The sequence below is a fragment of the Bufo gargarizans genome, chromosome 1 (assembly GCF_014858855.1).
Source record: "Bufo gargarizans isolate SCDJY-AF-19 chromosome 1, ASM1485885v1, whole genome shotgun sequence".
Taxonomy (NCBI): Eukaryota; Metazoa; Chordata; class Amphibia; order Anura; family Bufonidae; genus Bufo; species Bufo gargarizans.
In genome coordinates, this window is record NC_058080.1 from 544,632,983 (window position 1) to 544,659,930 (window position 26,948).

At 46.8% G+C, this 26,948-nt stretch overlaps 1 protein-coding gene across 1 annotated transcript; it reads left to right on the forward strand.

Moving 5' to 3' along the window:
• On the forward strand, positions 1-25,588 carry PPM1F (protein phosphatase, Mg2+/Mn2+ dependent 1F). The gene is made up of 7 exons (XM_044275553.1): positions 1-208; positions 8,675-8,811; positions 13,316-13,515; positions 22,087-22,275; positions 22,515-22,658; positions 22,752-22,845; positions 24,279-25,588. The coding sequence occupies exons 1-7, from the start codon at positions 42-44 to the stop codon at positions 24,644-24,646; spliced, it is 1,299 nt and encodes a 432-aa protein (XP_044131488.1). The 5' UTR covers positions 1-41; the 3' UTR covers positions 24,647-25,588.
• The last annotated feature ends 1,360 nt before the right edge of the window (positions 25,589-26,948 follow it).

The window sequence follows — 26,948 nt, forward strand, 5'->3', positions numbered from 1 at the left end:
CGGTCCTTGCTGTGAAGTGGAACTAGCCGCTACCCAGCGGTATGGCGGCGGCAGAGGAAGAGGCAACGGCGGCTCGGACCTTGCTGACTGCGGTGCTGCAAGACCTTGCCGGACCTGAGGGGCAGCCGAGGCCGCAGACCCGCAGCGTGAGCCGTGACGAGGCCGAGGGGGAGCTGTCCGAATCTGTGCTGAGGCTGGTGGGGGGCAGGTGAGGGCGTAGCTGTCTCCTCCTGTGGAGGAGGATGGGAGTTGTACTCCAAGCTAATGAAATCTTGTGAAGGTAGTCTGTGGCTTCTTGTGGTTCAGGCCGTGGGGGACTAGAAGTCGCAGCAGTCACACCTTCCCACAGGCATGTGGGTGATCACTGCGGACGGAACGTTGTGCACCAGCCCCAGGAGTACCCGCACAGTATCGCCCTGGTGATTACTTTTGGGCTCTGTTCACACCGGGCGCATTCACTGTAGATTTTTCATCTCCATTTTCGGTGCAGAATACCCACAGTGTATCACAGCAGCAGGGGGGATGCAGTTTTGCTAAATCTGCAAGAAATGAACCAGTGGTGCAGATTAACCCCAGCGAAATGCACCCTTCAGGGCAGGTGTATAAGGCGCGTAGATATTGTCAGGCCCTGTACGCCCGAAAACTGGCGTCGCAGGGTGTAAAACGCCAGTCTTAATAAATGCCCCCCTCCTCCCGATGACATGTCCTGAGGATAGCTATTATAAAGCTCCTGGAAGTCCCCTTTAAGCAGGGATGCCCAACCTGCGGCCCTCCAGCTGTTGCAAAACTATAATTCCCAGCATGCCTGGACAGCCTTCAGCTGTGAATGATGGGAGTTGTAGTTTTACAACAGTTGGAGGGCTGCAGATTGGGCATCCCATTGTGGTTATGTCACCAAGTCGACTTTGCACAGTGGCATTTCTGATGCACATTGTGGTACATGCGGATTTGTCACTGGATTTCCCCTTTCATCCGCGGTGGAAAGCAGCAGCAGAAATTGACATGCTGCGGATTTTAGACCCCACCGCAGGCAGAAAATCCGCAACGCATCCACCTCATGTAATCATACCCCCAAAACTACTGGAAAGTCTTTTGAGATGGGGGAGTGTGGAGCTGCCCCAGCAGGTCCAGCCCTCATACCTGACATACCGCCGGTACATTGCTATTTCTACCTCCCTGGCCTTTTCCAAATTTGTTCACATTAACCTTTTGCAACCACAATCCCCACGTAATTCAATATTTAGATGATACATTTGATTTTCTGCCTCTGAAAAGAGACAATATATATAATAGAAGAAAGCACAACTTATTCCACGTTTACCAGTGTACAGTGTAAGATGGCCGTGTTTTTTTAGCTTTGTGCGCAGGGTGTTTTATAGCGGAAGGCATTTATACAGAATTCTAGGATTCTTTTCTGTGAGGTAAAAAGAAAATGCTTGCCTACGTTTAAATGTGGAAATACAGTACGTAGCCGTCAGTCTATGGGCACCACTGATGGGATCCATGTAACGCTGTGGTCATATGCAAGAGGACTCACACTTTTATTTTATCTTCTGAACGCCATTACTCCGTGTTTTACAAACTTGAGGTTGGCCCTCATCATCTCTAGTCGCAGAACAAAGCGGCTCTGAAATAGATTGTCAGGACTGCTGTGCACGCGCACAGGACTCCTCTCCATTATGCTAGCACAGCAGTCCAGACTGTGTATTTTAGCTTTGATTCCTAACAGCAGGAGGAACCAGTGCAAGAGGAGACTAAAAGATGGAGATCTGGACTCGTTATGTGTTGTACTACTCATGTATTTCTGCAGATTATATGGTGATAGATTCCCTTTAAGGTCCCCATATACATCAGTGTATTTTCAGCCGAACCCTCTGAGAATGGTGGGCTCTGCTGACAGTCTGTGTATGGGGAGCTGCTGACAGATGATGATGGGGGAGAGAAGGATCAGATGAAGTGAAAGTCTTGTTCTCCCAGAAAATTAGCCGCAGCCACCACCAAACGTGTATTTTTAGGACTGTGGTGACCAGGGGCAGATTGGCAATGTAACCGACTGGGAAGATTCCTGGTGAGCGGATGGTTTTTACAGTGCAGTGAGCCACCGGTGTCCGGCCTCACTCAACACGTTGTGGCTGCGGACAGTGCACCAGCGTCTCCGCAATCCAGCTGTAGTTAGGGATTAGTTGCCTGTCCCATGCTGCAGTACAAAGTATTATGCGAATCGACTTCGGATGTTTCATCCGAAGAGTCGATTCACTCATCCCTAGCTGTAGTGTACAAGCCACAAAATGTGTTTTGTTAGGCTGGGCACTAGCAGCCCATCTGAGCTGTGAAAGGGCACTGCTCATGTTATATACCCTCACCACCTCCTGGCAGGAGTGCCCGCATGGACGTTAGGGAGCTCAGGTCCAGCTGCTTCTCCCTGCCGTCCCTGGTCTCTTCCCACAGCTCCCAGGCTGCCTCCTCCGCTCGCTGCAGGTCTCGGCATACCAGAATAACTGTGGCCTGCAGTCTGAGCGGCTCTGTCACAGTGCCTGTCCCATGCTGCCGTTAGCCCACAGTGGTAATTGTTGTCTTACCCCGCATGAAAGAGGAGGCTGTGGCCCGGGCACTGCTGCTACCCATCAGTCGGCGAGCTGCTACAGTCGCTGCTATCATCAGTGGGCAGATCCCTGGCAGTAATATATGGAGATAAAATGGAACCTGTGTAGAAGAGCAGGGGGCAGAGGGAATTCTACAGACCGGAGGGGCACCATCACCCATAGCATTACTACAGCAACTTAGAAAGAGATTGGTTGGTTGTTAAGCAATAATTCACTTAGTAGTCCATAATGGCTTCAAATGTATGAAAAATTATCAAGATTATAATCAATAATCACCTTTAACACCTTCAGGACCCTGCCATTTTTTATCTTAAGGACACGGCCATTTTTAGAAAATCTGACGTGTCACTTTATGTGGTGATAACTTCATTTTTATTTATTAAAAAAAATATCCAATTTATCAAAGATTATGAAAAATGTAAATTTCTCTACCTGTATAATAGTAATAACTCCAAAAATAGTTATTACTTTACATTCCCCATATGTCTACTTCATGTTTAGATCATTTTCTGAATGGCATTTACTTAATATGTCTACTTTTCTTTTTTCCCCCTATTTATTTTATTTTTTTTCACTTTATTTTGGGAAAAGGACAAATCACTTTTTATATTTACTGTGGGACTTCACCTTCTCAGGGTTTGATCCCTGTTTCAATTCAGTGCAATAATTATTTATTTTACTGAATTGAACTGTCAGCGTCTTACACAGTAAGGCCCCATGCACACGGCCGTTGTTCACGGCCGTGTGCGGGCCGTGGAACCGCGGCCTGGATCCCTCCTGAGAGCAGGAGCGCACGGCGTCACTGGTTGCTATGACGCCGTGCGCCCCCTGCTGCCGCCGCAATACAGTACTACACTGGTATGATCTATACCAGTGTATTACTGTACTGTGCCGGCAGCAGGGGGCGCACGGCGTCATAGCAACCAGTGACGCCGTGCGCTCCAGCTCACAGGAAGGGATCCAGGCCGCGGTTCCACGGCCCGCACACGGCCGTGAACAACGGCCGTGTGCATGGGGCCTAAGACGCTGACAGTAGCCTAGGATACCCAGTCCTCAGGCTGGATCTGCTGGGCTTCTGCAGCCGGCAGACCCCGATGCCTGTGTAAGGCATCGGGGCTGCCATGGCAACCATCGGGTCCCTGCCATGCAGTGCGGGACCCAATGGCTAAGGAGAGGGAGCGCAAACCTCCCATATGCCACAGTCGCTGACTGCGGCATATGAGGGGTTAATCCACCGGCATTGGCGTTATCACCGATGCTGGTGGATGCAGCACGGATCCAGCTGTCAGTAACAGCAGCGCACATGGGTGGGGGGGGGCGCAAAGTACCGGCCATTCAGGACGAGCATTCTCGTCCTGGGTCGTTAGGAATTAAAGCTGAAATAATGAAGATGATTTTTTCATTTTTTTTTTTTTTTTTTAACATTTACAAGAAAAGGGGCACTACTCACACTGATGTTAAAATGAGACTTTAGCCAGTATATCCTTATATTGATGACATACCGGAGCCCGCACACCCCGTCAAGGTATCTTAAGTGGCACGGGACCTAAAGCTAACCTACCTGTGCCGTATGGGCAGTACCAGGGGCCAGTGGGCGAATTACGGGAGCATAAGGTGCGACTCGCAGCAAACCGCTCAGTTACCGCCAGTGTGAAACCACACATACAATGGAAGAAGAGAGGAGACTGTGAGTCCCACCCAAGGCTGACTAATATGACGCAGGCCTCACAGGTGCACCTAAATGTTGCCTAAGGATGGAAATCGGGGCACATTGAAATTTGGAGTTTATACATCTTCAGGCATACATATACAAACTACATGACAAAATAACATGGTCTTAAAGGGTTTCTACCACTTTGATTTCACATAATTAGCTTTCAGACACTAGCGATCCGCTAGTGTCTGCTCTTCCAAACAATCCTGCTATAATAGCTTTTGGGGCAGCAGGCGCAGTGGAGATGTCTGAGCAAGGAAGCGGTCGGACATTCAATGCGCATGCGCCGAATACAGCCGCGCATGCGCGTGAAGTCGTCCGTTTGATCGCATTCCGGAGGAGATGGGCGGGCTGGAGGGACGCGCTGGGCGGGGGCATCTTGTGACGGTAGACCGATCCTCTAGGTGCTAATGACGCCCCCATAGCACCTAGAGGGTCATTAGCATATCAATATAAGTTCTTTTTTTAGGTAAACGGCTGCCCCAAAAGCTATTATAGCAGGATTGTTTGGCAGAGCAGACACTAGCGGATCGCTAGTGTCTGACACCTAATTATGTGAAATCAAAGTGGTAGAAACCCTTTAAGAGGCAAGAAATGCTCAACCCCATATGTAGTTGTGCATTTATACCCGGGGGAGCAAATCCTGCACATGTGGTCCGTTGCTAATGGCGATCCCTAGCAAAAAATGCTTGCAATGGAGGATGCCCGCAGCGGACTACAAGTGTCACAAGAACATCCTACACCAGATGGTAAAATGTGTGGATGTGATTGATTATATCAAATAAACATTTACAAGAATAGGTGCACTGCTGTGGTGGATGCAATCAACCAAATATGACTAAACTGATGTTAAAATGAGACTTTAGCCAGTATATCCTTATATTTAGGACATGCAGGAGTCCGCGCACCCGTCAAGGTATATCAAGTGGCATGGGACCTAACGCTAACCTACCTGTGCCGTATGGGCAGTACCAGGGGCCAGTGGGCGAATTACAGGAGTCAATTACATCCACACATTTTGCTATCTAGTGTAGAATGTTCTTGTGGTCCGCTGCGGGCATCCTCCATTGCAAGCTTTTTTTTGCTGGGGATCACCATTAGCAACGGACCACATGTGCAGGATTTGCTCCCCCGGGTATAGATGCACAACTGCATATGGGGTTCTTAAGACCACGTTATTTTGTCATGTAGTTTAATATTCTTATTTTTTTTGGGCCATAATTGCTCAGCCCCAGTTGCATGGCATGTGACTGCTGCAGCTAATCATGGCAGTTGTGTCGAAGAACGGTACATAACTGCCAAGGCCAATGATTGGCTGCAGTGGCCACTTGATCGCTGCAGGCTAATTGGCCGACTGGAGCGCGGATGCAGGCTAATTGGCCACTGTTCCACAAATTATACAACATACAATTTTGCGGACAAGAATAGTCAGTTCTATTAGGAAAATGTGGCATACGCACGGCCGATATTTGTATTTTGTGGATCTGTGGGTTGCGAACCGCCAAATACGTACCGTCATGTGCATGAGGCCTCAGTATGAGGGTCTTCATATCCTTGCTGTGACTTCTATAGGCCTCACAGGACTGCACAATGGATGTGTAGTAAGCATGAATATGGGTTCTGTGAAGCCATGCCAATATTGCTGTGCTGCCATTTTTCTAATGCCATGACCTAGATGTCTACCCCCATGTACCAATCTGACGGACGTGAAAAGTTTACAGTTAGTTAACCATATCCCAGTTCAGTCAATGATCAGACACTCTGTTATAGGAACCCCATGTTACAGATTGCATCCCAAAACTCAATGTACATTTAACAGACAGGATGCATTTTATTTCAGGCGTACTGTAAATCGTGACCACACCGTCATTTTCCTGCCCACCTCATCACTGGGCATTGTCATTTTCCTGGGCTTTCCTCGTCACTGAGTTATTGGCTGGCTTCCTCTGTATCACAATGGTGTCTGCCTGTGACCACATTTCCTGCTGGGCTTCCTCTTTCTGGCAGCATTTCCTGTCATGTACCGTACAGGAAATGTTCTGCTAACCAGGGACACACAAGCACTTACGTTTTCTTCTTGATAAGATATCTGCAGCTTGTTTATGTTGGAGCTGAGAAAGAAAGGCTTTTCCCAAAGGTGGTGGGTATGGCCTAGCACAGCACCCCCACATCATCTCTTCCATTTTAGGCACATTACACATATCACCTATTAAATGACAGTCTCTTTCTAACAAAGCTAGGACCAGCCCTGTACCTCACATGGATCCAGAGATCTCCCCATTCATTACTCTGCTAGGAAGCTCAGTGGGTGTACAGCTTTTCAGGGGGCATGTCCTTTCTCCTGCAGCTGGTGGCAGTTGAAGGATGGAACGGAGCATGTATGTCAACCTCAGTGAGCTGGAGAGATAATTTAGAAAAAGCGGCATACAGCAGGTGGCGCTATACATATAGATTCCAGTGAATAACTTATTAGCTATACTAAATTTTTAAATGGGTTGTCCGGGTTCATATCTGACATACCCTTATTTTTTTACCCAGGCAGCCCCTCTGAGCCTAGCATCGAAGCATGGTCTCTTTTGTTTTTGCTTTTCGATAACACACTGCCGGGTGGAAAGTTCCGCCCGGCAGTGTGTTCGGTGACGTCACCGCCTCTGATGGGCGGGCTTTAGTGCTGCCCTAGCCGTTAATCTCCAAAAAATGCCTTTGCCCTGCGCGATTTAGCGCAGGGCAAAGGAGAGCATCGGGGCATGAACTGCTCCGATGCTTAAGTCAGGGAGGCTGCTAGAATGAAAATGGAGGTATTTCCGGGTTCAGCTCTGAATTATAATAATCGTTAATTCCAATCCATGCAATTGCAAAAATGTTTAGATCCAGGTGCAGGCTTGAAAAACGTAGAGGTTTTTTTGTGTGGCCTTTATGCGGAAACGTTCACTTCAATGGGTCCGCAAAAAAATGCAAATTAATGTTTTTGCGGACCTAAAAATACATACTGTCGTGTGCATGAGCCCTAACATTTTAGTCAGATGGGAGGGTAAAATGGCATAACTGGTAAGAGACAACTAGGTGTGCAAGTTGAAATATTTTACCCAATTCTTATCCATTTTATTATGATAATTGGGGGTAAATTATATAAAAACATTTTCACATTTTGCTTCACGAACTTTTTTTTTTTTTTTTAATGCACGCTCTCCTCTTCTTTTGCTAGTCATCCAGCCCTGTATTCAGACACCCTCTTATCTCATCCACCACCTCCAGGTTCACTGACTTTCCTCGGCTTCACTAAGAGCAGAGGAGCACGGCTGCTGGGAGGATTGTAAGGCGAGTTCTCCTGCCCGTACAGCCCTCTCTCCCTTCTTCTAAAGCCCACCTGCCACCAATGAATGCCGGGACCCGTGTGTAATCCAAAATGTAATGCAAAAGGTTGAAATCAGCTGCAAGATCTACATGTACATTTTGCCTCCAACTTGCTGCTGATTTTGTTTCACATCTGCCCCCCCAAAAAAAATGGAAAAAAAACATTCAGTTGTAGCCATGTATAAGAATGTATGCATGTATGATATGCATCTCTGCTCTTTAGCTCGCCACATTGCAGTGACAGCTATACATAAAAGAGTGGGCTGACTGATTTACTGCTAAAAGGTGCCCCCGATCTCCGGTTGTCAGCTTGTGCTGGACATAGGATCGATACATGACCTGCTCTGTGTGTGACAGGGGCTGGCTGACTGGCTCATTTCACATCATCGTTCAGCCTTTCTGTTCTTCTGCTACGTTCTAGAAGCAGGAGAATGAAAAGCACGGATTTGGCACATAACGGAGCCTACGGGTCCCATAGACTATAATAGGGTCCGTTTCGGTTCCGCTCAGAGAAAGATTTTTGAAGCGGAGACAAAAGTCCTGCATGCACGACTTATGTTTCCACTTCAAAAATCTTCCTCTGAGCGGAAACGTAACGGACCCTATTATGGTCTATGGGGCCTGTAGGCTCCGTTATGTGCCGAATCCGTCCTTTCCGTTCTCCTGCTTCTATAACAGAGCAGAAAAACAGGCTGAACGCTGATGTGAACTCGGCCAAAGCTCACCCCTTCTGTCTCCATTAGCCATGATGGAGAGGGCTGTCTGGATCAGAGACCAACGCTGGCGTGGGAGACATGGCACCTTTTAGCAATGTAAGTATATCTTTTTTTTTTTTTTTTTTTTTTTCCATTTAATACACAATGGAAATACTTTTCTTCTTACTGGAAAACCCCTTGTAAGTTTCGGAGATGAAAAGGTGATAGATAATATCTAGTCTCCCATTTTATTCCCTTAGTTGTATGGCTTCTGGTCTTGCACCTTCTTACTTTTCTGTGTTTTGCAGGAGCGGTCCGACTTGGCTGGCTGCCTCTTTAGTTAGAGCCGCTGTCCACCAGACCCTACAGGCAGACTTGGACTCGTTTGTTGAGAGGAAGCAGGATGTGGTGGAAGGAACAGAAAATGATGCACAGACTGAAGATCGTAAGTAAGGTGTATGATACCCAGCCAGGAATTATGTGTGTAGTTACTGTTTGTACCGGTTGCACTTTCTCTAGACATAAGCTGACGTTTTTTTTTGAGAATTTGTCACCTCAAAATGAAATGTAATCTGCAGGCAACAGGTTCTAGAGCCGAAGAAGCAGAGCAGATTAACATAGTTTTGTGGGAAAAGATTGTGTTAATTGGGATTTATACATTTAAATCTCTGCTCTTTCTGACTTCAGGTGTACACAGGGAGGTGTTAGCAGTGATTAATGGCATTCTTTGTGTAAGGGTATATACACACGGCCATATCCGTTTTGCAGAACGCAAACCAGGGATCTACAAAACGCGGACACTGGCCATGTGCACCCTACATCGTAGTGCGGATCTGTTGACTTCAGTGTGCTTCCGGGTTCATGCGGCCATGCCAAGAAAGACATGTCCTATCTTTGGCTGCATCTTGCAGAACACCGACCCACTAAAGTCAATTGTTCTGTGGATCAGTGGTTTGCGGTCTGTCATGTGTATACACCCTAAGGGGGGGGGGGGTCATTTATTAGCTTGAAATACGCCTATATTAATTAGTTGCGCCACAATCGGCATCTTTTCCCTGCTCATGCCAGGTCTAAAAAAGTGGGCCGGGAAGGGGCAGGAAGATACGCCGCACTTAAATTTACAGGGCCACGCAGTGTAAATGTCATCACACCTGCCTGGCCCTGTTAATCAAAGCACAGAGGGCATGGCAGTTGCAGAGAGAGCAGAGCCTCTAAATGTAACTAACGCCCCGTTGCTCCTAGAGGCTCATTTGCATATATTAAAACATTTTTCTCAGCAATGCCGACACATATGAACATGGGACCAACACAGATGCTTTCAGCTGCCAAGTGCATATGCAACAGGTCAGCCAGTTTCATAGGTACAAACCTGCTGACAGCTGCCCTTTAAGTTCAGAAACAGTAGATGTATAAATTACAAGTTTGACAGTTTTGTGGGAAAAGATTCAGTAAATCTGCTCAGCACCTCCTACTCTATAACGCGCTGCCTGCAGTTTGCCCTGCATTTTGTGGTGATGGGTACCATTTAAAATGCTATAAACTGATATGTACTGGCATAGGGCCACCATATTCAGTTTTTACATGCCATTCCCTGTAAGGGGTGAGGCATTTAGTGATTTTTATGTTAGTGTACACTAGCTTATGGTATTTTAGGAATTTCAGTGTGCAACTCCTTTTAAAGGTGTTTTCCAGGAACATTGATATTTTTTTTTTAAGCAAGTACTGGCAGCCTGCCCCCTGAAACAGAAGATTCATACTTACCTGCTCCATGCCGCGCCGGTCCTCTGCGCTGGCTCCGCTGTCATCATCTTCTGGTCCCCGCACTGTGGGTAGGGTCACATGCACTGCTGCAGCCAATGATTGGCTTCAATGGAGTCGTGCAGTTTGTGGTCACGTCACCAGTGAAGCTAATCATTGGTTGGAGCGCTGCATGTGACTATTCCTATAGCCAGTAAAGGAAGACATTTATAACGCTGACCACAATACATAAGCTTCTCTTCCTAGCTCACAGGACGCTAGATCAAAGCGTAGCATTGTGCAGATTGTAATTTATGGCATGGCAGTGTCAGTCTCTCTAGCTGTGTAGTTACTATTTGTATTGAGTGGTGTGGTGGCCTCCTCTGTTGGTGAGAAATGCATCCGGCATGGAAAAGCAGATGATTTATTTTCTATTGTTTCTTCTCCAAGTCTGCCTTTACAAAAGAGAATAAAAATGTTGTGTTCTACCATGATGAAGAACTTGGAGTTCTATTAAAGGAGTAATGCCAAGTTTTGACAGGATAGGGGATAATGGACTGATAGCTGGGGATCTGAGAGTTGCCAATCGTGAGAACAGGGGTCCAGTTGTGCCCATTTGATGGAGTGACAGGTTGAGCATGTGCCCTTCCCATTTCTGTGAAGTTTGCTGGAAATAGCAGAACGCTGTACTCGGCTCTCTCTGGCAGTCCCATGCAGGGCGCATGCACAACTTCAGGATGGGGCAAAATTGCAAACTTGGTAGTTGGATGTACTAGCTACTGTTAGGGAAAAAAAGCAGAGTACAACTTTCTGGATTCTGCGGGTTACACAAGTTAGGGTGGATTCACATCCCATTTTATGCCTCCGTTTGACGTATACGTTGGGGGGGGGGGGGGATACAAAAACGCAGTACACCACGTTCTTGTATCCATAACAGTCTGGTTAAAAGTATGTTTGTTTTTTTTTGTTGTTTTTCCAGTGGTAACAATATAAATTTCTTTTTACAATGGAATTGTATGGTGAACGGATGACTTCAGTCTGAGGCATCCATTTAAAGTATATGTGTGTTTTTTTTATAGTTTTTTTTAGAGAAATGGTCAGCTTCTACTGATTAAGGGTCCATTCACACGTACGTGGTGTTTTGCGCATCCGCAATACACCCGGCTGGCACCCCCATAGAACTGCCTATTCATGTTCTATGTTTTTTCGGGGGCCGCTCTCTGGAAATGTGGAGAATGAATGGGTCTGGATCCATTCTACGGACGTGTGAGTGGACCCGAATTCGTTTTCTTCTTCTTTTTTTTTTTTTTTTTTCCCCCTATTGGAGGAACAAGAAAACAGATCTGCCGTTTTGTTTGAATGGGTTTTAAGCATCAGTTGCAGTATGCTTAGTTCTAATTATTTTTGACGGGAGAAAGTCTTGTCTGTTGTACCTTTTTCTGCCAAATATAACTGAAACCTGATTGAAAGGAGCTTCTTTGTTTGTTTTTTACCTTTGAAGTCAGTGAATGACAGATAAATGAAATGTTTTCTATTTCAGGTAGTTTTTATTGATTTTATTTCGTTTTTCTTGACAAAAAAACCCGTTGCTCGCAGAGCATACACAAAAGAACAAACGGAAAACCCCAAATTATCCCCCCTTCCTTCCTACCCTTCACATACGGTAGGTGCGCAATAGACCGTATTGCAGAAGACTTTTCTGCTACTTTCCACAGTAGTCCATAAGGTGAGTGTCGAGAGCCATCCATTTGGGCGTTCCATTATGGGAGTACATAATCCAGCCCTTATACTACCACCTGAACTCCACCCAGACTTATCTGTAGAGATACATACTACGCTTTGGACTATGCAATAGTGAATATATTTGATGGGACATCTACCAACCCCTTCCTTCTCCATTTCGACATACCACTTGGGCCCACTGTACCCCTATATCTCCCTGTCAGAGAGCAAGATTATATTTCACAATGCATTGTCCCCATATAGCCACCAATTTCTTTCACCTGCACCTTTTTTGATGAACAAATCTTTCTAGGCGGATATGATGTTGAACTCTTCCTTTAAGCTCCCGTATGGTTGGTGGATCTGAAGCTATCCAATAATAGGCCATGAGCTTATAGGCCTGGTAGAGGAGACAGAGGATAGCCCCATCATTACAGGGATCAGATTCCCATAACCCAGTATACACGTCCGTATGATAGGTTGGAGAGAAATGGTATGTGTTTTGTTTGTGTCTGTGATTGAGTCCATTTAAAAGGGTTCTCCGGGAATTAAGAAAATACTTAAATATTACTTTATTATAAATATATTCTCAAATACCTTTCATTATTTATAATGGCTCATTTTTTCTGGGGAGCAATCATCAGGGTAAACAAAATGGCCGCTGTTCCATTAGTTCACACAAAACCTATCCTGATTCCTGATCACATATGAGGGCAAGTTACTCCACAACACTGAGGTAAAGAGCTGCCTCATCCTCCTCTCTACTTGTCAGGGATTATGGTCCTGAATACAGACGATAAGAACTTTAGCTGAATCCCTGGGGAATTTAGTTCATGAGGAGACATGAAGTACAGAGAGAACGGACAGGACAGACTGTGGTAATGTGGGGCTGTGATGATGGACACTGCATACAAGGACTGCTGCTTATTCATCTTCTCCATTCCCACAGAGATACACCTGTATTCAGGATCATGATTCCTGACAGGCAGAGCAGAGAGGAGGATGAGGCAGCGCTATGGCTCATTATTGTGAAGTAACTTGTTTTGTGTGTAGTAATAGGATGGCTGCCATTTTATTTCTCCTAATGATTGCTCCCTAGACAAAACAAGCCATTCTAAGTAATGAAAGGTATTTGTGAATATATTTATTATAAAATAATATTTTAGTATTTTCATTCCTGAAGAAACCTTTAACTGCCCAGTTTTATTTTTCCTATGATATAGTAGAATAGAAGGCATCTTGGTAAATACAATTATTTTTTATTTTATTTTGTGAATTGAACGTTTGTAGAGATTAGTCGAAGGCTGTCTGAATTGTAAATGCCTTTGGAAAATTCCTTACCCTGCAGAATCAATCTGCACTCTTTTAAAGCTTTACATGTCATGTAAAAGTAAGCATTCAAGGTGAAGAATTATTATTAGGGTCATTCGTTTACAATGTGACTTCTACTGTATGTCTAATACGGTCATATTTAATTTGTTTTTCTATAGTTCTCCGTTTTGACGCCTTACTTCATCGTTGCCTTAGTTGTCTCCAAGAGATTGCCAGCGAGTGGCAGATACAGTTACCTTCACCACCAAGCAATGCACACAATTTGTATGTCTCTATTCACGCCATACGCAACACACGAAGGAAAATGGAAGATCGTCATGTGTCAATCTTGGAGTTTAACCAGCTATTTGGCTTCACGGTAAAATGAAATCTATAAATATGTAAATAATCTTTTAAAGGGGTTGTCTCGCTTCAGCAAATGACATCATACAGATAAAATAGATACAAGGCATTTCGCTAATGTATTGTGATTGTCCATATTGCCTACTTTGCTGGTTTGAAGCATTTTTCTATCACATTATACACTGCTCATTTCCATGGTTATGGCCCCCTTGTAATCCAGCAGCGTTGGCCAAGCTGGCACACTATAGGAATGGGCTCTGGCCTCTGGTGACCAGGACTGCAGGAGTGCATGTAGGCAGGCGCTATTTACTATAGTGTGCAAACACTGGAAATAAGCAGTGTATAATGTGATGGACAAATGCATCAAGCCAGCAAAGGAAGCAATATGGACAATCACAATACATTAGTAAGTGCCTTGTATTCATTTTCTCTACACGGGAAGGAATTTTTTCTTCCCCTAAAGTGGGGAAAATTGGCTTCTACCTCACAGGGTGTTTTTTTTTTTTTTGGTTTTTTTTTTTTTTTTTTTTTTTTTGGGGTTTTTTTTTGGGATCAACTTGCAGGATAACAGGCCGAACTGGATGGACAAATGTCTTTTTTCGGCCTTATGTACTATGTTACTATCATAAATGCCATTTGCTGTAGTGAGACAAACCTTTTAGGTTTGGAGGTTTTGTGATCCTATTAATCTTTGTTAAAATAATGAATTATTTTAAATGTATCTGAATACACTGAGGCAGCTTTGTTTATCCTGTAGAAGTCATAAACTTAGAAAGACTGTCTAGACCTGTTCTAGATTGCTGCAGGGAGACACACTTTTTTCTATGACTCCATACCTACTATTGGTTGGCTTACTTTGAGGCAGACTTTTATGGCAGAATTTTGTTAAGTGATGTAGCTACAGAATTATACTGACCTAATGCTGTCAGTATAATTCTGTAGAAGTAAGGTCATGCAGAGACACCCTGCATTATAAATCATTTATAATGCTGTGCGCTCTTGCGAAACGAGCAGTGTCCATAACGGGAAATCACACTCGCACATGGAGCATGATTTCCGCACAGGAGACGCTGGTCTGAAGGAGGCCTAAACAAGAAAAAAAACTATGTAAATCACATCATCTTTCATCGGGGAGGTGAGTATAGTGGCTTTGAGAGGTGATCGCCTCAGGCAGCACCAGGTAGGGGCAAGAAGGGGGCAGCCGAAGGGCCATGGGCTGAAGGGAAGGGGTTAGGTTAAGAAATTGGGAAGGGGGCGGGGGTGTTTTCTGTTTCAGTTTTTGCCTTAGGCAGCAGAAAGGCTAGGTGCACCCTTGGTGGCTTTGATATTTGAAACTTATATAGACTTGCCAATTTTGCTGCTGATCTGTAGGTTTTGTTGCAGACTTTTACTTTTCCGATTGAACACCATGGGGAAAACCCCTAACACATCCAAGATCTAAACAGACATGCTGCAGATTTTAACCCTTTCACGCACATGTACGGCGCTGGGCGGGTGTTCAAAGATGGCGCCTGCCCGCTGCAGGCGTTTTAGCCGCGGGTGGCCGTCTGCTTCTTCTAGCAGACACCCGCTGCTAATGTCCGCAACCAGCAGTAATGCAGATCGCTGACATTTAACCCCTCAAATGCTGTGGTCAATCCTGAGCGCGCTGAAACTGAAAGTGCACACTTTCGGTTGCGCTCCGGCTCCCCCGTGTAGCGATCGGAGGATCCGGAGCGTGTATGCAGCAGTATGTAAGCAGTATTTGCTATGAAGCCCTTGCCTGTAATAGGGCTCCATAGGAAACTAGTAAAATCATCATAGATTCCAATGCAAGTGCATTGGAATCTATGTTAATAACAATCAGATGATTGATTGTTATAGTTCCCTATGGGAACTATAAAAAAGTGTAAAAAGAAAAAGCTTAAAAAAAAATATAGAAAAATTCAAATCACCTAGTTTTCCCCAAATAAGATTAAAATAATAAAAAAAAAAAATACACATCATGGGTGTCGCAATGTGCGAAAACGCCTATAATATAAAAATATATTCCCCATACGGTAAACAGCAAAATGGGGAAAAAAGCGTCCAAATGGCCGATTCGCTGTTTTTGCTCTGTTCATTTTCTACAAAATATTTAATAAAAAGTGATCAAAAAGTCATACACGCTCCATCATGGTATCGGTAAAGAGTTCAGATCGTCCCGCAAAAACATCCATACACCTAATTACTAAAAAGTTATAGGGGTCAAAACATGGCAAGTAGAAATAAAAAAATAAAAAAAATTTAAATTGTTGCAATTTCTCCCCATTTTTTTTTTTTTATTTATTTATTTTTATATATTTTTTTCCGCTACATGATATGCAATATTAAATGGTGGCATTGGAAAGTACAGCTTGTCCCGCAAAAAAGCAAGCCCTCATATGGCTATGTGAACAGACAAATAAAAAAGTTATGGCTCTGGGAAGGCAGGGAGTGCAAAACGAAGACGCAAAAAAAAAAAAAACTCCGTCCCTTAAGGAGTTAAATATGTGCGCTGCAATTCTGTTTATGCCCAGAAAATGTTCATGATGTGAAGAGATCTTTACAGATCGCATCCACTTTGCTGCTATCCACTTCGATATCTGCAACCTAAATGGTGGCAACCGATGGCAGACAACCTCACCTGTCTGCGTACAAGCGCCGCTGTCCTATTCCTGGCTGCTTTCAGTTCCCTCCAGACCTGAAGTAGCTTGGTCCAATGACTAGCAGTGATGTGGCATTGTAGCACATGTGACAGCTGAAGCCAGTGCTTGGCCACAGTGATTACAGGACCAAGCCACTTTTGGTTCAGCAGGGAACAGTGGGTTTGCTGATGGTTTTTCTTTGCCACAGCTTACAACCATTGGGGGTTATCACAACCCCTTTAATGCATTTGGTCATCATACAAGTGCCACCTTTTATTCATTATTCTTTTTTTAGATGCTTTAATGCTTATCTCAGGGTAATATCTTCCTTTTCTCGCCCAGTTTCCTTGGGGGACACAGAAGACCTTGGGTATAGCTCATCTCCATAGGAGGCGTGACACTAAGTGAAAACTGTTAAGCCCCTCCTCCACAGCTATACCCTCAGCCTGGAGAGAGAGACTGCCAGTTTTTGCTTAGTGTCCAAGGAGGCAAGACACTCCCTGCTACTGCAGGGCTGATTCTCCTTGTTTAAATTTTGATTTTTACTTTTTTCTTTTCTTTTTGTTCCAGATCATCAGGGACAACAGAGTCGCACTAGACCTCTCTGTTTCTCCCGGGGTCGAGCTGCGCCAGTGCCGGTCATCCGCACTGCTGCCTCCCCCACAGAAGGCAAGGTGGACCAGGGCAGCCCAGCTCCCCTGTATCCCGCCAGCGCAAGGGTCGCCCGCACGCCAAGCCCCTCTTCCAGCGTCCTGCCACTACGGTGCCAGTAGCTGAAGGGGCGACCCTGCTGGAATGGACCGAGGGTGAAGACGGCTATGGTGAGAGATTGGCTTCTCCAGCCCTACGACCCCCCCCTTTCCACCACCACCACCACCACCCGGTCTCCTGCGGGCCTAACCCCCCCCCCCCCCCCCCCCATGGCCCATACTGTGCCTCTCTGAACAGCTTTCATAGCTGTGATGGTGAATGCCTTGCCTCTGATGGCAGAGGTCATGAGTTCGAATCCCTGGACAAACCTTAACCCTTCCACTGAGGCCCCTGGGGTGCCGCAGGGCGGCAATCTGCTCCCTGCTCCCCCCCCTCCCCCTCCTGGCCCCATAGGACATGCAGCTGCTGTCCCCCTTTATCTTTTGATGTCCCGCCGGTATATGATACTACGCGGGCACCCGATCTCGGGGTCCCCCCATCTCCTTACCGGAGCGTTGCTCAGGGCCTGGGGCCCGCTCCTGACAGACCTCGCCTCCGGCCGGCATGGACATTCCGGTGCGGCCGGGCGCCGCAATGACCTGCTGGGCCGCCATCGGGCCTGCGGGGCCGCAATTCCGGCACTCCATTTGGGCCCGACTCTTCCGGCCTGCGGGGTGGGCTCCCGCGGCCGGTTTAATGCGCCGCTCCGCCTCAGTCCCGGCGGTATATAATACTATGCGGCCCCGGTCGGCCGGGCGCCGCACAAATTTAGGCCCCGGCTTTACGGCCTACTAGGCCGCGAAAGTCTGGCCTTTGTTGGAGGGGGCGGGTACTTCTCCAGGCGCGAATTCTTCCCGCCTGGGGCTTCCTCCGCCCCCAGTGGATCGCAGCGCCGGCCCCCAGGCCGGCTCCCTGTTAACCCTTTGGGTGCAGGCCGGCTCCCAATGGGCCTGTATGGTTGGCCACCCCTTTTTTCTCTTGCATCAAGAGAATCTGTGCCCTATATGGTGGTTCCCCTTTAGCCTCAGAGAGGCTGTTTTAAATAAAAAAAAAAAAAAAAAAAATATGAAATAATAATGAATGGGCAGATGTCTGGCAGATTCTTGTGGGCTGCGCAGGACGCTGCAGCCTCATCGCAGTGGTGCTGCCTGTCTGCATGCCCCCCTTCCATAGGCGGCATGGTTTCGCGCTCCCAGCCTGCGTCGCTGCCAGGTGCATTTACCCTTTTGGGCGGTTTCTTGCCCTCTCCCGGGATGCAGCGCGGGCCAGGTGCATGCGGTCAGTTCTGTGGGCGGCATTCGTCACCCTCTCCGGGTATGGTGCCTGCCATGGGCATGGCCCCCCCCCTCCCAGGCGGGATACTGCACTCTCCCTGGCTGCGGGCTGGCCCTGTGTGTGACCTTCTTGGGCGCGGTGCTGGCCATGTGCACGACCCCCTTCCATAGGCGGAACGCTGCACTCTCGCTGGATTCGCTGCCAGCCGTGTGCGTGACCCCCTTCCATGGGCGGAATACTGCACTCTCACCGGATACGGTGCTGGCCATGTGCACGTCCCCCTTCCATAGGCGGAACGCTGCACTCTCACTGGATTCGCTGCCAGCCGTGTGCGTGACCCCCTTCCATAGGCGGAATACTGCACTCTCACCGGATACGGTGCTGGCCATGTGCACGTCCCCCTTCCATAGGCGGAACGCAGCACTCTCACTGGATTCGCTGCCGGCCGTGTGCGTGACCAACTTCCATAGGCGGAATACTGCACCCTCACCGGATACGGTACTGGCCATGTGCACGTCCCCCTTCCATTGGCGGAACGCAGCACTCTCGCTGGATTCGCGGTCGACCATGTGCGTGACCCCCTTCCATTGGCGGAACGCTATACTCTCACTGGATTTGTTGCCGATCATGTGCATGTCCCCCTTTTATTAGGCGGAAGTCTGCACTCTCACCGGATGCGGTACTGGCCAGGTGCACGACACGCTTCCATAGGCGGAACGCTGCACTTTCACTGGATTTGCGGCTGACCATAGGCATGACCCCCTTCCATAGGTGGTATGCTGCACTCTCATTGGATTCGCTGCCGGCCTTGGGCACGCCTCCTTCCCTCAGGCGGCATGCATACACTCCCTCTGTCTGTGGTTGTTCTCTCGCCGGTGCGTTGCTGGCCATGTGCATGAACCCCTTCCATGGCGGGGTGCTTGCACTCTCGCTGGATCCGCTGTCAGCCATGTGCATGGCCCCTCTTCCGTGGGCGGTGTACGCACTCTCACTGGATTCGCATTCGCTGCCGGCCATGGGCATGCCTCCCTTCCTCAGGCGACATACACACATTCTCACTGACTGTGTTTGTCTCTCGCCAGTACGTTGCTGGTTATGTGCATGACTCCCGTACATGGCAGGGTGCTCTCACTCTCCCTGGATGAGATGCTGGCCATGTGCATGACGCCCGCTGCACGTGCAAGCGGGCGTCATGTTTACACATCGCACCAGCGCCGTACATGGGTGGAACGCTTGCACTCCCATTGGATTCGGTGCTGGCCTTGTGTGTGACCACCCCTCATTCCATGGGCGGACCTTTGCACGCTCATGAGATTCACGGCTGTCCTTGTACGTGCTGTGCTGGACTTGTACATGTCCCCTTCATTGGCGGAGTGGTTGCACTCTCACAAAGTTCGGTGTTGGGGGAATTATTGCACGCTCTCTTAATGCTAGGATAACCCTGTGCATGTCCCCCTTTCACTAGGTGGACCTCCTGCGCTCCTGCAGGATTGTATGGTATGTCCTATGTCTCTGGAGTAGGTACGGCCTTAGGCGTCACCCCCTTTTGGGGTGGGCCTTTGCATTCTTGCCGACTGCAGTTTGCCAGGTACATTTCCCCTCTTTCGGGGCGGACTGCTTACGTTCCATCGCGTGCCATGCTAGGCTTATGCATAACTCCCTTTCAGGTTGCACTTTGCACTTCCATAGATGCTGGGGCACTCTGTGGCTGGCCCTCTTCTCTGAGTGTCTTTTTTGCAGGGAGCGGCCGTTCTTGTGCGTTGTTTGGGCCGTTTCTGCCTTCTCCTCCCGTAGGTGGGTTGGCCTTCTCACTGCTTACGGGGCTGCTCGTACGTATGCTTCCCCTCCTTCCTGCGACATCCCTTTGTTCTCTTGGGTTACTTGCCGCAAGCCTTGCACTCGTCTCTACAGAGATCGTTCTGTCCACCTGACCCGGAGGGCTCTGTGCTCTCTACTGCACCGAGCTGGGTGGTACTCATTCATTTCGTTGGCCCTTCCTCCCGGGAAGTGTTCGTGGTTCCTAGATGCGTGCTGTTGTCTGCAGCGCCCCTCGGATTCTTCGTTGGCTCTGGCGGGACTATGGTTCCTTCGCCTATTACCATTTCCTCCTCTTCGGATGCAGTGTGGTATGAGTCCTTCCTCTTGGCGCCCTCTACGCTTCGGTCTGATCTGCTACCAGGTTCCGGTGTTCCTTTGGTCTCGTACTGTCTCCCTTGTTCACACTGGCTGTATTTGCTGTGTGCCTCTTGCTGGGTCTACCGCGTTCTGTCCTCCCGCTGGGTGCAGATTGCGTTTTCCATTCTAGGCTATGGTCCTGCTGTAGACTTACCTTCTTGGTAACTTGGGGGGACTGCCCTTCGGTCCAGATTGTCCTGTCTTGTCCTGGCATCTGGCGGATGCTGGGCGGACCCTTCGGTTCCCTTCCGTCTGTCCTTCTGCTCCCCCACTCCGGGTGGATACGGGACAACGTTGCTCGGAGGCCGACGGGACCAGTTTTTGCCGACCCTTCTGCCCGTGTTACTGGTCTGCGCCTGGTCACATTGGGTTTTTATCCGCTTGCCCAGGTGACTCCAGCGGGCTCGCTACTGTTCGCTCCTGGCTGTGTTTCGTCCAGGTTCTGTCGTTGGACTTAGGGTTTTTTGTCTGGGTGTCGGTGGGTAGCTGGGCATTCCCCACTCTGCCCTTCTCCCCCCCATGGTTCTGTCTTTCTCCAGTCCGGCCTGGACCTGGGACTGGGACTCCTTTGCTTGAAGTGTCAAGTGTCGGCGCTGTCCTTCCTCTTCCAGCGTTCCCCGGCCCTCGGGGCATGTCCAGACCTTCTTCCTCGGAGTGGCTCTTTGGTTCCTCTGTACTGTACTCTCGGCGCTCCATTCTTGTCCTTGGAGCCGTTACAGGAGTTCTCTCTACCCCTTCTGTCCTGTACGGTTGTGTTCCGTATCAGTCGTGTCTCTGACGGGTGCCGGAATGGCCCCTTTTTTTGTTACGAGCTTTGTCTTTTCCAGGACAGGGCTGTTCTGCATCCCGTTTCTTCCTTCCTTCCTTCCTTCCTTCCTTCTGAAGGTGGTGTTTGCCTTTCGCTTCAACACCTCACCTATTTGGACGTTGTTTGGGCCTTGCCGTTTTTACTTGGAGATCTCCGACTCTTGCAGTCGTTCGGCCTCTTGGGTTTCCAGGAGGGCTGTGCATAGGGTTGACAGACTCCAGGGTGGTTTTCCTCCGCTTGTTCAGATTGGCTATTGCTGAGGTTACCGCACCAAGGGCAGGATTCTGTCTTTGGTGTCACCGTTCCTTTCACCAGAGCGGTCGGTGCCTCCTGGGCCGGAGGCATTGGGCTTCGGCCGTGCATTTGGGCACGGCGGCCACAGGTCTGCCTTGCACGCCTTACTGAGTTCTACAGGGTGCATACTCTGACTTTGGCAGATGCTGCCTTACCCCGCCTGGGTTTACAGGCGGCGGTTCATTGATGCCTTTCGGGTGCTTCACCTTGGTGCTGTGGTCCCTCCCCCTTTTGGACTGCTTTTGAACGTCCCAAGGTCTTCTGTGTCCCCCAAGGAAACTGGGCGAGAAAACGAGATTTTTGTATAACTTACCAGTAAAATCTCTTTCTCGCTCTTTCCTTGGGGGACACAGCACCCACCCATTCATTGTTTTTTCTCTGTACGTTTTCCAAGTTTTTGTTACCCGTTGGGTAGTTGGCTTGTTGGTTCCTTGTTGGACTTTGCCTTTTCTCACTGCTTGGACACGCAACTGGCAGTCTCTCTCTCCAGGCTGAGGGTATAGCTGTGGAGGAGGGGCTTAACAGTTTTCACTTAGTGTCACGCCTCCTATGGAGATGAGCTATACCCAAGGTCTTCTGTGTCCCCCAAGGAAAGAGCGAGAAAGAGATTTTACTGGTAAGTTATACAAAAATCTCGTTTTTTTGAACAGTTAAGATGTTGATGAAGCATGCTGAATCAAGTTTATCATTAAAATTTCAGGATGGCGTTGAGCGATCATATTTTGCCATTTTTGATGGGCACGGCGGGCTAGATGCTGCTAATTATGCTGCTTCCCACGTCCATGTCATGGTGGCTCGTCATGAGGCATTGATGTCTGATCCCGCCAGGGCCTTAAAGGAAGCCTTTCAGCGTACAGATGCTATGTTCCTTAAAAGAGCAAGAAGACAGGTAAATGCATGAGGCTCTTCTTAAACTGTTGAATTGTTGCTTTCTTATCCCTTCTGCTAAAATAAAACAAACTTTATTCAAATAAATTTTGTGTAAAACTACTACCAAGGAGAAAAAGGACGTCACTTGTCTAAGAGCACAGCAGTTTTAAAAATTTAGGTTAAACAAAAATTGGATGCGAGTGTTTTAAATTATTTTATTTTTCTTACATTTTGCCCATGTATTTTGTTTTACTACAGAGACTGCGCAGTGGTACCACTGGAGTGTGTGCACTTTTGGAAGGTGATCGGCTACATGTGGCATGGTTGGGCGACTCTCAAGCTCTTCTTGTACGGCAAGGGAATCCAGTGACTCTCATGGAGCCTCACAAGCCAGAGAGAGAGGTGAGCTCTGCTCTCTACCTCAACCTGCATTATTCTTTTTGTTTTGTCTTTATTAAAAGAAAAAGTCATAGAAGAAAATATTTTTTTTTCCAGGATGAACGTAAAAGAATAGAATCTCTGGGAGGCTGTGTTACTTTTATGGGGTGCTGGCGAGTCAATGGGACTCTTGCTGTGTCCAGAGCTATTGGTAAGTAATTTTTATAACTCCATCAAAAGATCGTTTTCCTTGCACCCTATTTCTGCTAGGTATACTTGGAGTCACTGTGTGTACTCACACACAATTTTATTTCATTTAATAGAGAATGGTTAAACCAGCAAATTTCAAAATCACTTCATTAAAAAAATGTCTACATCCACCTGAAAAAAAAAAAAAGTAAAGTCGTTGCCACTAGGGCTCTCACTTCCACCAGATTTGCAGTCCGCTGCCTGTTGTCAGGCAAGATCTGTCCCAAGTAACAGAGACTCAGAAGATGTCAGAGAGGAAGTGGTGGAGTGTCAGAGCTAGCTGAGATCTTTAGCCTGATAAAGGAACTGATTCTTAACTGCTTCTGAATTCACAGGAGTCTTCTGTGTCTCTGTGTCATTTATCCCTTCTTATCAGGTCTGGGAGCTCCGGAGCTGAAAACAAACATAGTGGGCAGTAAGGGAAAGGACGTCACAGCAGTACAGTGGAGGCAGATTTCATAGAAAGGAGATGACCCTGCTTCTGAAAGATATGCATCTAGCTGTGCAGCTAAAACAGGGGATAATATGGCTGACAAAGACTTTAGGGAAGCCCAAAAAACACCTGTTCCTTCACAGTTATGATTTTACAAAGAAACATGGCTATTATGGAAACTTTTATTTTGAAAACTCTGGTGCGTTTTAAGATCACAAGATAAAAGTATAGTATTTTGGAGGTGCTGTTTTAAGGGCATCTATTAGCAGATTTGTATCTATGAAACTGGCTGACCTGTTGCATATGCACTTGCCAGCTGAAAGCATCTGTGTTGGTCCCATGTTCATATGTGCCCGCATTGCTGAGAAAATTGAAGGCTTAATGTATGCAAATGAGCCTCCAGGAGCAATAGGGGCATTGTCGTTACATCTAGAAGCTCGGCTCTTTCTGCAGCTACCAAGCTCTGTCCATTTTGATTGACAAAGCTAGGCAGTGAAAACATAATCACACCTGATAGGATATGATTTGTGTTCCTTGTTTACACCTATATGCTCTTACAGGAATTATGTATACAAGCTGCATACATGTATGCAATCTGTTTTGTGTATTTCTACAAAAAGTCATAGCTATTACTGTCTATGCATTTAACACAGAGCTTCCACTGTAGCACGAGAACAGTTATTATAGTGGCGATTCACGTACTACAGCGCCCATCCTGTGTATTTCCTAGGCCACAGTTATATTGTGTCAATGATGTAATATTGTCTGTTGGCTTCTACTAGACATTGTCACATTGGATTCAAAATGATTGCAGTTGAGTGGGCACACTATCCTACTACCCCAAACAGAAGCCAAGTGCCTGACATTCCACACTTAGTTGTCTGTTTTTGGCAATTTACAAGCTTTTCATTGTTTGTTTTAATATCACATACTAATGTATAAGATATTTATTTTGCTTCCAGGTGATATTGATCAAAAACCATATGTGTCTGGAGAAGCAGATGTGTCCTCACATACCCTCAGTGGCTCAGAAGACTTTCTTGTCCTGGCTTGTGATGGTTTTTATGATGCAGTGTCTTCATCTGAGGTTCCTGGCCTTGTTTTAGGTTATCTTCAGGAGAATGGTGGAGATGGACAACATGTTGCTGAAAGGCTGGTGTCAGCTGCTAAAGAAGGAGGCTCTAGTGACAATATCACAGTTCTGGTTATCTTTCTTCAGGACCCTGCCAAAGTCTTAGAAGATTATTCGGCACATGGAAGTGGGGAAGGTGAACCCTTGTTTGATTTTGGAGGTGGAGGAGTGGAGGTTGCCTCAGACCATGCAGGTTGAGATCTCTTTTTACTGACATAACAATCTCAGGACCATTTTGTAAGGAAAGGTAGTGGTAGACTGTTTAACCTCACTTAGGATTTTAGGAGGGAATCTTCAAGTAGTCTAAATCTCCAAGTTGTCAACACAGATCTGTTGTTTATCACAACAAAAGCAATGAAGAGTTTCCCTGTGACATTGACAGAGCTTAAAGGGACAATAATTAGAGGAAAAAAAACACTGTATTTAAAACTATATATCTTGGTGATGCAGACTGTAGATCAGCATGCCCGCTTGTCAGTATGACACTGGAAGCCAGAGGTTGCGCTACATTTTTTCTGGAAGAGTAAAAATACTCCTCTTACCGTTTTTGAGGAGTATTTTTAGCCGATGAGGAGTATGAAAGTTACAGTAATTCAAATAGTTAATATTTCTATTGAGACTGTCTTCAGTACCGCACTCAGCAGGGAAGAGAGACCACGCTCGGCTGAACGCTTCAGACTCCTCATTGTAGGGGAAAAAAAAGCGCTCCGATACGGGACCCCCACTATATTTCACAGCAAGGCCACTTACCCCGCCAGTGAGGATCTCCCGCCTCACTTCAGAGCGGTGTGCCATAAGCTCTGGCAGCTTACTGTAAGGAGCCTTGTCATTGGTTGTTTCAGGCAGCATCGCTGCGCTGCCTGTGCCGCTCACTGCGCTTGCACAAGCGTTATTGCGACCTCTGGTGGAAACAATGTCTATTTTCCACTTTTGTTCTCAGTATTATGTTGCAATGGCCAATACTGTATGTAAATTACCGGATGGGAGGTCACATACTTCAAAAGTATTTTGTCACTATTAGGCTCCATTCATACGTTCGCAATTTCGTTCCGCATTTTGCGGAACGGAATTGCGGACACATTCATTCCTATTCCGATCCGCACTTCCGTTCCGCAGAAAAATAGAATACGCCTGTTCTTGTCCGCAATTGCGGACAAGAATAGGACATGTTCTATTAGTGCCGGCAATGTGCGGTCCGCAAAATGCGGAAATCACATTGCAGTTTTGTGGATCCGCAAGACACGTTGCGGACGTGTGAATGGAGCCTTACAGTTGGTGCTGTTTGTAATATTATACTGGAAACCAGCTCTCAATTCTCAGCTGTGCTATTATGATGTACTGTATCTGCTATTACACCCATAATGTAGCACATGCGTTTAACAGGGCGTAGTTTTTACATGCTCAACACCTGAATTCAGAAAAAATCTGTTTTTGGCTTATCCACACAGGTTGTACACACAGCTGTATTACAGCTATCAATGAGCTCTATATTTAGTGCCATCGCAACACTTTCCTGGTTTCCCAGTACAGGATCTGATCCCTTCTTGGCGAGGCTCATGAACAGCCCACATATGGTCATCGGTCGTAAAATTTAGGCATGCTCGGTCAATATGAAGTGAGATGAGCATGTTCATTCCAGCAAAACTGCTTGGTGTGTGAGTGTTATTTCCTGGACTGATTGCATCTCCTGTGGCAGGGACCCATTGCATTATAATGCCCTACCTCCGCAGTAATGACTTGCATTCACATAAAGCTTGCAATACAGTTCATTACAGAGGAGGTCAGGCAGGAACCCACAGCATTGTAAATTATGAGGCTGTGAGTTCCTTTCACAGGGGCTGTATTCAGCCTGGGAAATCATACTCGCACCTTATGTTTCCCAGAATGAATACGTTCGTCTGAAACTAGGCTAAGTGATCACAAATGGAGAACATCATATAGGAGTGGAAGTTACAAGTGGAATTTAAAAATGGAGAGATATCAGATTCCCTTGCCAGGTGGCGTTAAACTTTGTTCTGCTCCACTGCATTTCATTGGGATCACCTTATGTAAAAGTAATGTGCATGCAGACACTGAAAGTGTATGTCATAATTCAGACTTTTTGTAGCTATTAGCAAACCTAAACATTTTCATGGAGCAAGTTTTATACATGGTCAGTGCTTCTTTGATAAACAGCTGCAGCATGGGAATTTTGTATAGCAGATGAATGAAGGTTCACTCATTTGTGACTTTTTTTTAAATGCTCGGTTATTACTTGGTCACAGTTGCTCTCATTGGGGGACAGGTATTCATTGAAAAAGAGCAAATCTAACTTTTTTTTTTTCCCTAAGTGTTTCTATACAGTATTCTCAGCTATGGTATTTTAACTAATGTTTTGAGCTCTGCTAAAACTCTTGATTTATATATTAATGCCACTGTATTTTTATATTGAAGTGTGGCTGACAGTTCAGTTTATTTTTAAATAAAGGGCATCTGTTAGCAGATTTGTACCTATGAAACT